General features: G+C 35.0%; 1 protein-coding gene and 1 pseudogene across 6 annotated transcripts; one reads left to right on the top strand and one right to left on the bottom strand.

Moving 5' to 3' along the window:
* Positions 1 to 1,530: 1,530 nt before the first annotated feature.
* Positions 1,531 to 10,679, top strand: LOC125192293. Of its 6 annotated transcripts, none has more exons than XR_007171355.1 (14): positions 1,531 to 1,657; positions 1,792 to 1,893; positions 2,311 to 2,430; positions 3,133 to 3,951; positions 4,756 to 4,837; positions 4,924 to 4,997; positions 5,646 to 6,501; positions 6,587 to 6,885; positions 7,817 to 7,923; positions 8,712 to 8,859; positions 9,242 to 9,394; positions 9,543 to 9,699; positions 10,141 to 10,355; positions 10,431 to 10,679. XR_007171355.1 is itself a non-coding variant. In XM_048089831.1 (14 exons), exons 1-13 carry the CDS (start codon positions 1,616 to 1,618, stop codon positions 9,675 to 9,677), a joined length of 2,853 nt encoding a protein of 950 aa, XP_047945788.1. In that variant the 5' UTR covers positions 1,531 to 1,615; the 3' UTR covers positions 9,678 to 9,699; positions 10,141 to 10,679. The 6 variants fall into 6 exon arrangements, 5 of the variants coding, with proteins under 5 accessions (XP_047945788.1, XP_047945787.1, XP_047945786.1 ...); XM_048089831.1 differs by having other exon boundaries at positions 5,646 to 5,766; positions 5,851 to 6,501; positions 10,141 to 10,679; XM_048089830.1 differs by having other exon boundaries at positions 9,543 to 9,688; positions 10,141 to 10,679.
* Positions 10,680 to 10,747: 68 nt separating this feature from the next.
* Positions 10,748 to 13,430, bottom strand: LOC125192294 (annotated as a pseudogene).
* Positions 13,431 to 14,214: the final 784 nt, after the last annotated feature.

Below are 14,214 nucleotides of genomic sequence, written 5' to 3'. Positions count from 1 at the left end.
ACGGACATTGCGACAGAAAATTTCCAGAAATAGGATCCAAAATGGGGTCTTCGTTATTTGCTTTTGTCGGAAAAGTTATGCAAAGTACGTTTATGAGTTGATGGGTTTCCTAGACCGTATTAAATCCTGCAATTCAATTCTAGATGTATAATCATGTGATAATTAATCATAATAAACTTTTTAATTAAAATAATCTCATAATTTTATCTTAGATTGTAGTATTATTAGAAATGAGTCACTTACCTCTTAAAAGACCTTATAAGGGAAAGAGTTGTCCATATTTATATAGAAAAGTTAGAATCATCATCAAGTCGATGTGGGACAAGATTTTAAAATTTTAACATATATCTTTATACTCCTCCCGTTCCAAGTTACTTGAGTCGTATTTCATTTTGGATTGTCCCAAGTTACTTAGTCATTTCTATTTTTAGCTAAAAATAAAACATCTAAGCTCACCTACTTTATTTTTTCTTTTACTTTACTCTCCCTTTTTTCTCTTACTTTATACTCTTCTACTTTATTTAACTCATTAAACACAACTTTCTTAAATCCCGTACTGAAAAGAAACGCCTCAAATAACATGAAAATGAGTACTATTTTATCTAGGAACTCTGAACACCACCTTAATTTATTTAATTTATCTTTTGAGCATTGCGGGAAATTAAAACTTATAGAAACTTTTGACAAGGAATACATGCACTAGCTGCAATTATATACACAATCTGTCCGTTAAACAAGAGTTCCTGCACTTTACACTTTTCTTTTTAATTATCACATAAAAAATGTTATATGTATATGGTATTTTTTTAAATTTTTCTCTCACATTAGTATAAATATACTCTTATTATTTTCTCTTCCCCCAAAACAATATCTCCTAAAATTCTTATCATTAACCAAGTATATCATCTATTATGGGACAGAAGAAGTACTAAAATATAAAGACGTCAATTCAACCCAAATTTAATGAACTAGTCTGATTAGCCCGATAAAATTAGACAGTTAGGGCTGAAAAACTAAAACATATCCCTTTTTAGAAATTCCCAAGATAAATTCATCATTTCCTTTTTTTTGACATTTTCTCTCTTGCTTTTTCCTCTATATTTTATTCACTCTCATACTTTATTCTTTTCCACTTAACTAATAAAATTTCATTTTCTTAAATCTCGTGTCAAAAAGGAGTGCATCACTTAGTGAGGGACGAAACGAAGTGAGTATCTAATAAAAGTATTTAAATATGTTTACCATCCACTAAATTTCAATTTCATCTATCATCCATTGAGTAACTATATTTTACTATCCACTTAATTTTAATTGATTACGCGATTTATAAGAATAAAAATTTGGATGTTGGGCTGGGCCTACATCCTCTTCTTTAATTTTTGAAAAAGATTGGAATTGTCACCTGATTCCCAGCCCATAATGGTTGCCCTAAATTAGTTATTGGGCTGGGCCTTTTTCCACTTTTATTTTTGTTTTCTAAATTCTTTTGCTGAAAATGAATATAAATTGTGTTCAATACTTAATTTCCCGGGAAACAATACCCTTGGCGCCAAAAAATCGCCGGAATTGCACTTTTAGGAGGGCATAATAATCTCTCTTTCGCCTAAATTACTCTATGGGAAGATTAGCTGGTTTTCGCCCTCCACAATTCTCCGAGGTAAGATTTATTTATTTTCAATTGTTCCATCCCCTTTGCTTCGCCACTGCAATCTATGTTTTCTGCGAAATTGTGATTTATTTTTAGTTTTCTGTATGGTCGAATTCGTATTTCTTATCTTGGGCATATGGCAGGAGGATACGTGGTTGCCTGTCTGGCTTCAGCAATGCAATGAGGAAGGGTTCGATGCCGAGACCATGGAGGAAGATTACATAACATTTGAGAAGCGGGTTGAGGTATGGTAAAAGCAGAATTTCTCTTATATGTTTTGTTAAACTTCGTGCTGCATATACTAGGTGTTTTCACTTGTTTCTCATTTGGTCAATGCTAGCTCGATTTAGTAATATAGATCAACTTTTAAAATGTACATGTGAAGTGTATACTATTTGTTGAAGTTGCTGTTGCAATAGGGGAGTTTATCAGATCAGGCGGCAGTCAGTATTGAAATGCTTAAATGGGGAGCAAAAACATGGACAGGAATTAAATGGTTTTGTTGCTACTTAAAAGAAGTAGTGTACAACCAATTTCAGCTTGTTGTTTCTGCTGGAGACAAATGCCAGATATCTTTTACTTATGCAGTGAAAATTATTTATGTCATATTCTACTAGAAAATTTATCTCTTGGAGCCATAATCTCATGAATGTATTTAACAGGAATTTAGAGACTTTAACAGTGGAGATTCGTTGAGGGACAAAGGTGGATGTGATATTGGTCAATTATTTATCTCTGGAACTGATAGTTCTCCCTTCAGTTGTGCTCACTCTGCTAATGATGTAAGTTTCATCTGATAAAATGGATTCAGTTTTCCTTTACCTTCGTTACAATAGATAGATGGGGATTTGTCCGTGACTGTGAGTTTTTTATATTCCCAATCTTATGTTCGAAATCTATTTAAAGAAAGTGGTAAAGAGGTAGACTTTGTGTGCATTTAATGATGAATGATAATCCTACACTGAAACTTTTATTCTCCTATTCTTCCTCTATTTTCTCTGTTATGGCATCTATGCAATAATGCATCATCATCATTAACTAGCCCAAAAAAGATGCATTATTTTAGGCTGCTTGAATAGGTTAGAAAATGTTATGTACCTATCCCTTGTCCAGCTTAAGCTAGATGATAAATAGAGTGTTTGTTCGTGATTCTAAATGTTCTAGACTGTAACTATGACTACGTCTGACATTATATTATTTTTCATACATAATGCTAAAACGGTATTTGTGCTTATCAAGTTATGATGCTGTTTCTAGTGAAAAATAAATAAGGTCAAGAAACATTGGTAACTATTGAACTGAGAAATCGTAATGTGGCTATCTTCCTCATATTGTCCCACGAGCTGTTGCACACTTTTTGACTGTATCCTAGGACCTTTTTCTTGTCCATTATTGTGAAATCTATGCTTTACAGTACATTCTTTACCAGTTGAAAACATATTATGTACAGAATCTGGCTTACATTATGTCTTTTCTTTCTGAAGGTAGAACACTTTTGTCTTTGTCTGTCATCAGATAGTGATTCAGAAAATGCAGTTCTAAGTTATGATGCATGTGAAACAGAGCGTAATTATCCTGTTGTGGCTCAACCTATTGGAACTTTAGAAGTTCGGAAGGATGCTAATTTAAGTACATATCCGGATGCTGGTGCAGTAAATTGCACTCTAATGGAAGAGTCGGAGAGGGATGATAAAAAGATCGAACTGCTGAAGTTTAATGACAATGTACATTTCTCTGAAGCTGCATCTGATGCCGTAGAGCTTTGTATTGCAGCATCTGAAGCACTGGTCATTAATGAATTAATCAACAGTGATTCACTTGAAAAATCTTCCTCAGCTTCAGCTATACTTGAAGCTTCCCTTAAGCTAAAGCAAGCACGGTTGGAAGTTTGGGAAAGCACCTTTGCTCACTCATTTTCCATGACAAGTGACATGGATAATTTATCTGACTTGGATGATGTAACTATGGAAATTGTGTATGAAGATGCTGGTATTCACTTCAGTGAGTTGCCTGGAAATGAGTTAAGTGTATCTCGAGTTAAGGATACTTTGGAATCTGAGCATAATGATGAAGTTGAACACAAGAATACTAGTGCTTCTGTTTGTGAAAATTCAGGTAACTATAATTTTGACAATGGCATACAATTGAAAAAGGCTTTTGCTGCCGTATATAGTGGCAGTGATGCACAAGAGATGGTAAATTGTAGTCTATCTTGTGATGTGGGCACTGATGCTGGTCACTGCAATGATTTCTCGAGGGCTGTTAAATTTCAGGAAAACTGCATTCCTTCAGTTTCAGCAGAGGTTCGGAAAATTGTAATCCTGATTCAAATTTCTCTGTTGACAATTTTCCATCTATGTTTCAATAAACCATATGCATTGCATGTTAGACAGGCTATTGATTTGTAAAGTTCAGGGGAGGGCAATAACACAGTAAAGCAATATGATATCAAAATGAGAATTCGTATACACAGGCTGTTCCCACAATTTTTTTCCTTAGTTTATTGTTGGCAAGATTCATATTAAAACATTATAATAGTGTAACTGAATTATTTGTTTTGGTGAAACACCTCCGATGCACATGCACTTGGTGTAGCTGTAGCGTTGAAAGTTTCCCTGGCAATATAACTTATCCTGCCTCACAAGATCCAGATGACTTTTTCCTTTTCTCTTTTTGATCCGCAGCCTCTGAAGAGTAGGTTTCAGTTTTGAGTAAATGTTGTCACTTCTGAAAATTTCAATGCATACTGAACATTAGCTTCTGCATTGCCATTTAACCCACTGGCTGCAGCTATCCTGGTTTTCCATGGCAATCATCGGCATTGGGTTGCATAGTAACTTTATGCATTTTAGTTAGTAATTTGTTGATAGGCTCAAATGTTTGTTGAGACTTAAAATAAAACTGTACGCAATGGGCTGGAAGCATAGCATCTTCCTGATAACATCAAAGTTCTGTGGTGATGTTTTAAATAAATTTTGATTGCATTTGAGTTTTTCCTTTTGTTTAAATGTGATTTAATTATTTATAAAATTTTCAAATGCTAATGTAAACTTTCAGCACCTTTAGTTTTGTACAATGCACTGATTACTGTTTTGTCCAATCTTCAGGAAGTCAATACACTCACACCAGAAAGCAATCCAAATAAAAGTTATGTGAGCTCTTCTCCTATTATGAGGCTTCGAGATAGGGGTACAGTTCTTTTTACCTATTCCCTCTCTTTTATTTCGTTTGAAAACAACTCCGAGCACAACTAGTCAATTCTCTTCTCTTTGCAGAAAACGATTATTGTATACCAAACATTGTTCAACAAAGGTTCCAGAGCCGTTGGCTTGGTGGATGGTCAAGCAATGTAAGTAAATGTTGATGTTGCATTTTTGTCTCATCAAACTATTATTAATAAATTACGATTTCTGATACATGTATTAATATGATAAAAAATTTCTATTGGAACAACTTTGCACAACCTTAAAGAAACTCCTCTACTAAGTGCTTTTTGGTTTAAAGTAATTTATTTAGCACGTAAGCACTTTGCGTACTTTGCCAGTGTTCACTTAGTACCTTCTAATATGTTTTACCTTAAATAAATCGTCTGAATTTCTCTTTCGGTATTCCTTTAGTAACTGGTAAAAAACTTGATAGAATTAGAACTACAAGCTATTAATGACCTCAAGAAAAACTTTAACTAATCTGAACTCAATTTTTCTTTTGGTATCCCTATAGTAACATGTAGTATATGATTTACTAGCAAAAAACTTAATAGAATTAGTATAACAAGCTCTTAATACCTCAAGAAAAACTTTAACTAATCTGAACTGAAAGTCTTAAGACATGCTTTGGTAAAACTGAAGCAACAATTTGGTAATAGGAGAGTGACAAGTCATCTCTATTTTTTTTCTCAAAAATGATTAGTGTGTTTGTTTGTCTCTTCTTTTTATCTGTGAGTTAGTTTTGACCTTCCCTCTTTTGCATTTCTTATTATGTACATCTATGTCTGCAGAATGAAGTGAAGTGTGCAACTAAGAAATGCAGCATTCCAAAACCTTTTGTTGCTCAAACTAGCTTTTTGTCAGAATCTGCATATACTGCTCCAGATGTGAACTCATTTGTCCAGAATCATGGTAAACAGGCCTTAGTAGCTTCTCAGCTGAGCATACGCAGCGAAAATTTTTCTGGAGCAAATGATGTTATGTTGCTTTCTCAAGATGTAGGATCTTCAAGTGCATCCTTGGTGGACCCCCTTTGCTCAGCTGTGCCATCTAGTATTCCTGAAAATCTGTGTTCTTTACCAAATCTAAACTATGGAGACCCAGTTGTTCCTATTACAATTGAACCTAAGAAAGACAATGTGCTACATACCCCTTATATTTACAATATGCCAGCTGAAGAAGAAAATATTGCCAGGCAAACAGCTGATAACGATGTCTCAGAGGATAAAGTTTCTAGGCGATCAGCCTCTCTTAGGGATTATAGTGTGTCGTTGCCCAGTCACACTATTCTTTCTGGAAAAGATAGTCTTCAGAAATGTTCATTTCTGATAGAGGTGAAGGCTGGGGCTGACCTACAAATTCTAAGTAAAGAAAATACTGCTCAAAGTCTATCTCCTGTATTTGGCCATAGAACAGAATCCCACTTCCAGGATTCTATTTATTGTAGGCAAAATTTTGTTGAAGAAACACAACTAGAAAGCTTGGTGAAGCACTTTCCCTGTGATAAACTGCAGCCAAAGCTATTACAATGTGAAAATCAAAGTACCCAAAAGCAACCAACGCGGAAACGAGTTCACTTTTCTGAAAAGGAAACAAACATTCCAGACAACAAAAAAGTTCGGAAGTTGCAAACTGCATCAAAACCTTGTAAGATTAAAACCCTGACTTCCAAATGACTCATAAATTTGAGTGGCTGATAGTTCTATATTAACGACTTTTAACATCTTTGCAGGCTATTCTACTAAAGCTGCGAAAAGGTTAACTAGACCCAGTGCTCATCTTGAGTCTAGAGCTCAACAGATGGACAGATATTTAAGAGTGAACTTGGATAAGAAGAAAAAAAGGTTGATATTTCAGCATATGGAATTTTTGCTTACTGGATTCTCTCAGCAAAAGGAAAAGGAAATTGATGGTCTCATTAGAAAATATGGTGGCATAGTTCTCTCTCAAATTCCATCTGCAAACGCAAAGGGAAAGAGAAGCTCTAGGTCCAAGTCTCGGGCCCTTCCAGTTGTTTTATGTTTAAAGAAGGTTAGGGCCGACTTTAATGTTTCTTTCAATCTTCAGCTGTATATAAAGCATGTATATATTTTTCTGCGTAAATTTTCATCCCATCGTTTGGAAGGCTGCCCATCAAATATCAAGAAAAGAAGACAAACTTTCAAAGGACATAAATTTGGTTTGTAGATTAATCATTTCACTAGGAGTCGAGGGGGAAATTATTAGGGGAGTTTCTCAATGATGAACTCAGAAAAACTGCATTATAAGGATCATGACATACGAAGAGGCTCATAACTTCTTATTAAATGTCTTTCCTACAATTGGTAACTAGAAATGTAGCTCATATTTCTGGATTAGAATTAGAAGAGGAGTTAGTGAAAGTTGAGTTTGCTGAACTAGGACTCAGCACCTGGTTCTGTTTTGTTTCAACATCTTAGTTTCTATACATTTTGAGTATTAGATATTTCTTCCTAGTTGCAAAATTTAAGTAATAATATTGGGAGCAATGGCCACTATTTGAATGCAAAACTATGTTATTTTGTCTTTTGACATTTAATATGTGGCATACAAGTTTTATTCGAAAGCAGAATATGTTCCTACATTAGGTATCTACTTTACAAAACCTGATATTGCCCTTCATAAATATTGAGTTGCATTTTACATTGTATTATAAATTTATTCTACACCTAAAAGATGGCTACTACTACCTCCGTCCATTAAAAATATAACTATTTCCATTTTGGTTCATGTCTTAAAATTAGAAACTTTCTATTTTATGCAACTTTTTTCTCTCTAATGAGGTGGACCCATTATCCACTAATAATACTTCAATCACTTTTTCTTTCCATCTCTCTCTTACTTTACCAATTGTGCATTAAAAATTTTAAAGGACGGAGATAGTAATTGCTAATATTCTCTTGCAGTGTGGAAATGTCTAATTCTTGTTCTTTTGCTATCTCAGATACAATCATTCAAGTTTTTGTATGGATGTGCTGTGAATGCATATGTACTCAGAGTTAATTGGCTTATTGATTCCATTGCAGCAGGTTTTGTCGTGCAGCCAAACAGGTATGTTTGTGATATGTTGTTAAGAGTAATATTTCCTTTCATGTTTCTTTCAGGTAAATACTTCAGTGTACCAAATAATAATGACATTTGATTGCTGCATCTATATGTATTTTTCTGATCCTGAAAGTTGTTTCTCCAGGAGAATTTATAGTAGACACATGATCAGCGGAGTAGGATAATTAAAATTGACATAAAATATATTACATGTTCTAAATTAGTAGGAAGCCTTCTGTGCACAGTATATCTATTGGTAAAATAACATTGCTAATTTATTAGACAATTTTCTCAAAATGAGAAGGTATGTAGGTTTGTGCACTTTGACATTCCACAAATGGACATGTCGAGTGATTAAACATTTAAGACTTAAGAGGCTTTGCTTCAACTTTCCTTACAAACCTATGCATTCTGTACATTGCTTGAGTAGATACTCACTCACCTATCACCTATCAATGAATAGCAGTGGACATAATTATACTTGGCCCATCTTATTAAGCAGCATGCTATTTAGTATCGGATACCTTATGTTTATATGTACATAAGGTTTTGCTTTTATCCTCTTCTTTTAGGGTATAGGGTTTAGTGCTTTGGCTGTGTAACTAATAAACTTTTTGTATCTTTTCCCTCAATCTTAATCAATTTGACATGTATCCTATGAATTACTACGTGCCACCAATCCCTTATTGTTAAGGTTCTTAACTTTTTGTCCGTTCTGAATTTGTTTATGGTTTCTTTATTAATTTTTCTTTGCATTTTTTCATTTCATCATGTTCTGATGTTTCAAATTTCAGGTACATGATCCTGCCCATGAATATAAGCAGAAATGACCAAGTTTATACAGCTGTCAAGTACAACACTCATTCTCTTGTTTTTAACAATCTTGGAGTCATGCTTCATGGAAAGACCAAATATTTTACAAACATTACTACCATTCTCAAGGTATGATACATATGCTTGTATACTATTATTTTGAAACGATATGCATGCCAAAGAGCTTTGGATTCTTGTAATTTTTATGTTTTTGTCGCCGACGACATCCTGTGAAATTGTATGGTGGGATTGGGGAAGTAATTGCCCGAAATATACTAATGGACAACATTGCCTAGACAATTATATATTCCTTCTTGATATTAGATTCCTTCATTTTTCTGTTTACTCGTAGTAGGTCCATAAGGTTTAAACAGCATAAATCTGTTCATCTTCATAATTTGGCAGTAATTTGAATGTGGTTTATCTACTCATGCATGATAAGATGCTACTATCTCATTTTCATGACGGAAAACTCATGGCTCTATCCTTATTTGATCTGTATCCTGGTCAGCATGGTGGTGGGCAGATTTTCAAAACTCTGCAAGGTTTGATACAGACTCTTGAGACTGGGAAAATTTCAATGGCTGTACTTGTTGCTGAGGAGGAGAGTTGTGCTTCTCGTCACTTGAGACAATGTGCCATGGACCAGAATATACATGTAACGGTTAGTTATTGATGCCATCGGTCTCATCTCATGCTGCAATAACTCTCATTTGAATTGGAAAATGAAAAGGACGTATTAGGAAAATGAAAAGGACGTATTAGGAAATGCCCACAGGGATAATGACACATGATTTTTTAATCTTATGCAGTCGGTTTACTGGATCATAAAGTGCTTATTTGCCGGACAACTTATTCCGTTGGAGGAGAAAGGGAATTCACGGCATTCACCTGCTATTCAGCTTCAAAGGCACCTGGAACCCTTGGAATTGAGTCAAGAAATATGATTTTTTCCATTGTGAGGTCTTTGTAAGTACTTCATTTTATTTTTGCAATTTGAATTCATTGCAATAGTTGAAGCTAATGAGCCTGGTCCAGTCTTGTCCAAACTATATACATTCTTGCTTCTCTAACTGTTTTGAGCTCAGCTTAATATTTTTATCCTTCCCTTCTCAATTACCTAAGAAATCAATGTCCATTTTCCTCTTATCTTCTACATAAGCATCAAGGTTATCAACTTATATAGTTATCCTTGAATTCTAACACCATGGGGAATGATGTGCACATCACAACCCTTCATTGATTTTTATGTAAGTTAGATTATTTCCTTTTATTCATGAATGGGGGCTGTGATGTCCACAGCATCCACTGTGCCACAGCAGGGGATCCAAACCCCCGGAGTTCTAAACTAGCTAATATAATTGGAGAGTGGTTGTAGGATTATAATGATAGTTTGCTTTTTGCCAACAGGAGCAATACTCCAGAGAACAACAACCTTCCATAAGCCCCGGAGTTTCTAAATGAGCTAATATAATCGGAGAGTGGTTGCGGTTTGGTCCTTGGAGGTTCGATTGTTTCATGCTACTTTGATTCCAATTTGTTTAGAATGAGCGTAGTTGGAACTCTTGGATCAAGAAGCTGCTAAATCTCAGCAAAAATCTGAAAACATTGGCCTTCATAATATCGTACGTGCGAAAATTGAAACATTATTACATATATGCATTGAAAAAGTTGATGAAAAAAGCTCATTAGCGTTGCAGAAGAAATCCAGTTACAGTGGTCTGCAATAAGAATCACCAGTCAGTTTGCTGTAATATGCGCCACAAGGGGCATTGATGCCAGCAGCACGAGACTCGATTTGTCAGTAGTAAGTGAAAATAGCATATGTATAAACCTATTTACTTATTCTTCTTATGATTCGATTTATTTGTGAATAGCTTGTATTTGTATGATCTTTTTGTCAAAATGTTAAAGGATTATTATTAAATAATGGTCTAATTTTCATCCAACTTTCCTTTATATTTCTTAAAACCTGCACGCGCTAGAAGATGTTGTGAGTAACATAGGAGGCTCCTTGTGACACAAACTTCGTCTCGAATTTATCAAGATACAGCTGTACAACCATATGGAGTTAGTAACAAAACTAGTTACCAGTGAGAATTAATACAACAAGTAGCCATGTACATGTACAGACCAGGTCTTCTCTCCAACTCCAATCACGACTTTCATTGCCTGGACATCCTTCCCAATGGCATAGTTTGCATATAGCTGAGAATAGTGGAAGAAAACAAAATTAGTGTGAATTCAAGTGTTATCCTTGGGCCAGTCTGGGGAAACCAGAGTCAGTGAAACAAACTTTTGGAAGTAGTAACCTGGTGAGATACATCAGAGACGTGTCATTCCCTCACCAATGGCACTCTACAACATATTCCAGCAGCAATGCTAGAAAATTTCTCAAACATAGATTAATACTATAATAAACACTGCCACGTTTGCCAACCTTCATTACACGAGACAAGGATGGCAGCACATTGATTGGAGGGTATATCTGTCAAATCAGGTAGATATCTGTCAAGAAGAAAAAACAGCCCAAAGATACAAGTGGTTCCGTGATTAGATAGTAATAGCATCCTCACTTTACAGTCAAGTATGCTGAGAGATTGAAATTGGAATGGAATGAAGATACAAATAAAATGACTATTTCTTTACATTTTATTTTCATCCCTTCTTGATTTCATCATACCTAACAAATGAATAGAATAAAAATAGGACTCATATTCCATTGCATCATACCAACAACTTATAGTATATAAATTAAATAATTGATTTTTAAATTATCACAATATTTAATAATATGCATTTCAATTCAACTTATAAAATGTCAAAATTGTGCTAATAAAGTTCATCTTGTCCAAATTAACACCCTATGTTTTTCTTTGGCCAAAATGCATTCCATATATCACATCATATCCAACAACTTACTAAAGTTTTGTATGAATTTTCAAAAAAAAAAAGCAGCTTGTGGCACTAATCCATTGTGTTGTCGGAATCATGACATTTTTTGTTATGACGCCATGTGATGCATTTTAAAGGATTATTTCTTCTACCCATTAAATGATTAGCCTCTATTACTAAGATTACAATAGAGCCACACGTAGCCACCATCTGTTGCTAGCCCTACCCCACCCAAATAGGCCATTCATAAGCGAAATAAAAGAGAGAAAGTTATCTGAATGGATATAAATCACAGACTCTGTAAAGTGTAAGTGATCAAAAATTTAAAAATGAAATGAGTTTAAAGTTAGCTGTTTGTCCTAATACAAAAGCGAAGGACTAACAAGCGTGTGATATACTTGTATTGAATAGTCCCTCTTATGTAAGATGGAAACAAATTGAACGCGTAGCCAGGACCCCAATAATCAATCAACATCGGATTCAGACAATAGCATGATCATCACCAGCCAATACTATACATGTTCATAAAGATTTAGTTGTTGAATTGAATGGCTAACTGTCAGGTCAGTAACATTTGCCTTGTAGTAATAGATTTCCAAAGACTTATCTTGTTTCTCTTTTTTAGTTGGAATGCTTTTGTGTTCAAATAAAGAGAAAAGAAACAAATATCAGAGTGTTAAACAAGCAATTCATCAACCACCCTAAGAATAGGAACTCGGCGTTTGCATTCTCAGATCTTAGCATATCATTACATTACAACACTACCCAACTGTTAAGAAGACATATAAACTACTTACCTTCTGTCTGAGACTGAAACAGATAGAAGTGTAGGTTTGACGCAACCTCTCAATGCTCCACAATGTAATTCTTCTTCTTCCATTTTTGCTTCTGTGCAGCCTGCGATACCCAAAAAATGATAAAGCTATTACATGGAAATTTCATATGATTTAAAGTTTCCAGTATTACACTAGCGTATCCAGTTGATATAAATAACAAACAAACAAACAAACAAAGGAGAGGGGATTCTGAAACTAACCTTTTTCATTTTTTCCAACACTGAATTTTCAAAACCAACAAGATTGCCCAATTTAGGGCCCTCATGCTCATTTTTCTCAGCACTAAATACAGCTGGTGACGAAGCAGGTTGAAGAGGCACTACAAGGAGAGGATATGAGAGAGCAATGGCAGCATCTTCTGATTCCATAACTACAATCTTAGCACTTTTGATGACTACATCTTCTACAAAACCAAATTCTCTGAAAATTGAGCAGTGTAACCTTCACCAGTCTTCTCCCATGAAACTTTGAGAACCTTGGCCTTGTCCAACCCTAAACCCTAAACCCACCATCTGCTGCTCCATCTTGCTTGGAATGCATAGCGATAATTCTAGCAATCTCCTGCTTCAGCTGCCGAGATATTCTCTCTCCCTCCTCTCGAGCTTTCATAGTGGGGTCAACAGAAAAAGCACACCGCTCTCTTTCCTCAAGATCTGACATCATCTTCCGGCGCTTGGAATCATGGTGTCCTTGGCGCTGAACCTTCTCCCTTTTAATTCTAAGTAGATCATCAAACAACTTTCTAGCCTTTTCATCTTTGAGAACTTGATAGGAGTTTTGAAGCTTTAGAAAATTAGCATGTGCGTCAGGATCGTCCGGTCTTTTGTCCGGATGCAGCTCCCTCGCCTTAGACCGATAAGCCTTGGTAATCTCCTGGTCCGATAGTTGGGCACCTTCCTCACCTGAAGGCAGTCCTAGAACAGCATAATGGTCGATTTCAACATCCATGTTGCAAAAAATTTGAAATTTTCTTATATTTGCCCGTTATCAAATTTTCAAATATTTTTTTATATATATAATTTGCTCTCTTTCATTTATAATCCTGGCTTCGCCCGTGCTCTTTTCTCATCAATGTATGAGTACATATTACTTACTCCATCCGTTTCGCCATAGTTGAGACAAAACTTTTTGACACGGAGTTTAAAAAATGAATATTGGAAATAGATAAAAAAGTAAGAGTGAGGAAAATGTAGAGAGAATAAAGTATAAAATGAATAGAGTAAAGACAATAAAGTAAGAGAGAGTAAAGTATAAAAAAAGAGAAAAAAATTATCATATAAGGAAATGACTCAATTTTTTTCTTACATATTACTTAGTATATTAGGGGGGTGTTCGGTTGGCAAGACTAAATCTCATGATTAAATATGTATCATGTTTGGTTCATAAGATTGACCCCCTCAACTTAATCCTAGATGGATAGTCTCATGATAATTAGTCATAGCCTCCCCCCTCCAACTAAAATAATCCTCCAACTTAATCCTAAATGGATAGTCTCATGATAATTAGTCATGGCAACCGAACGCCACCTAGATATTGCAGTCGTGGTAAGATGCAATATTGTTGTGGTAAGACTGCAATATTCAATGAATAACACTGCAATCTGGTAATGTAAAAATTAAAGATTTCCTATTTTACCCCTCCGCGTTTTTAATTGATTCAGCATAACGCTGCCACATGGCAGCTTGACAAGCACACGATTTTCAGATCCAATGGTTGTGGTATGGTGTCATAATAACGAGTGTTGTCATTTTAA

This window comes from Salvia hispanica, chromosome 6 (genome assembly GCF_023119035.1).
Source record: "Salvia hispanica cultivar TCC Black 2014 chromosome 6, UniMelb_Shisp_WGS_1.0, whole genome shotgun sequence".
NCBI lineage: Eukaryota > Viridiplantae > Streptophyta > Magnoliopsida > Lamiales > Lamiaceae > Salvia > Salvia hispanica.
The sequence above is the reverse complement of the archived record's forward strand: the minus strand, read 5'-3'. Positions and strand labels throughout refer to the sequence as shown.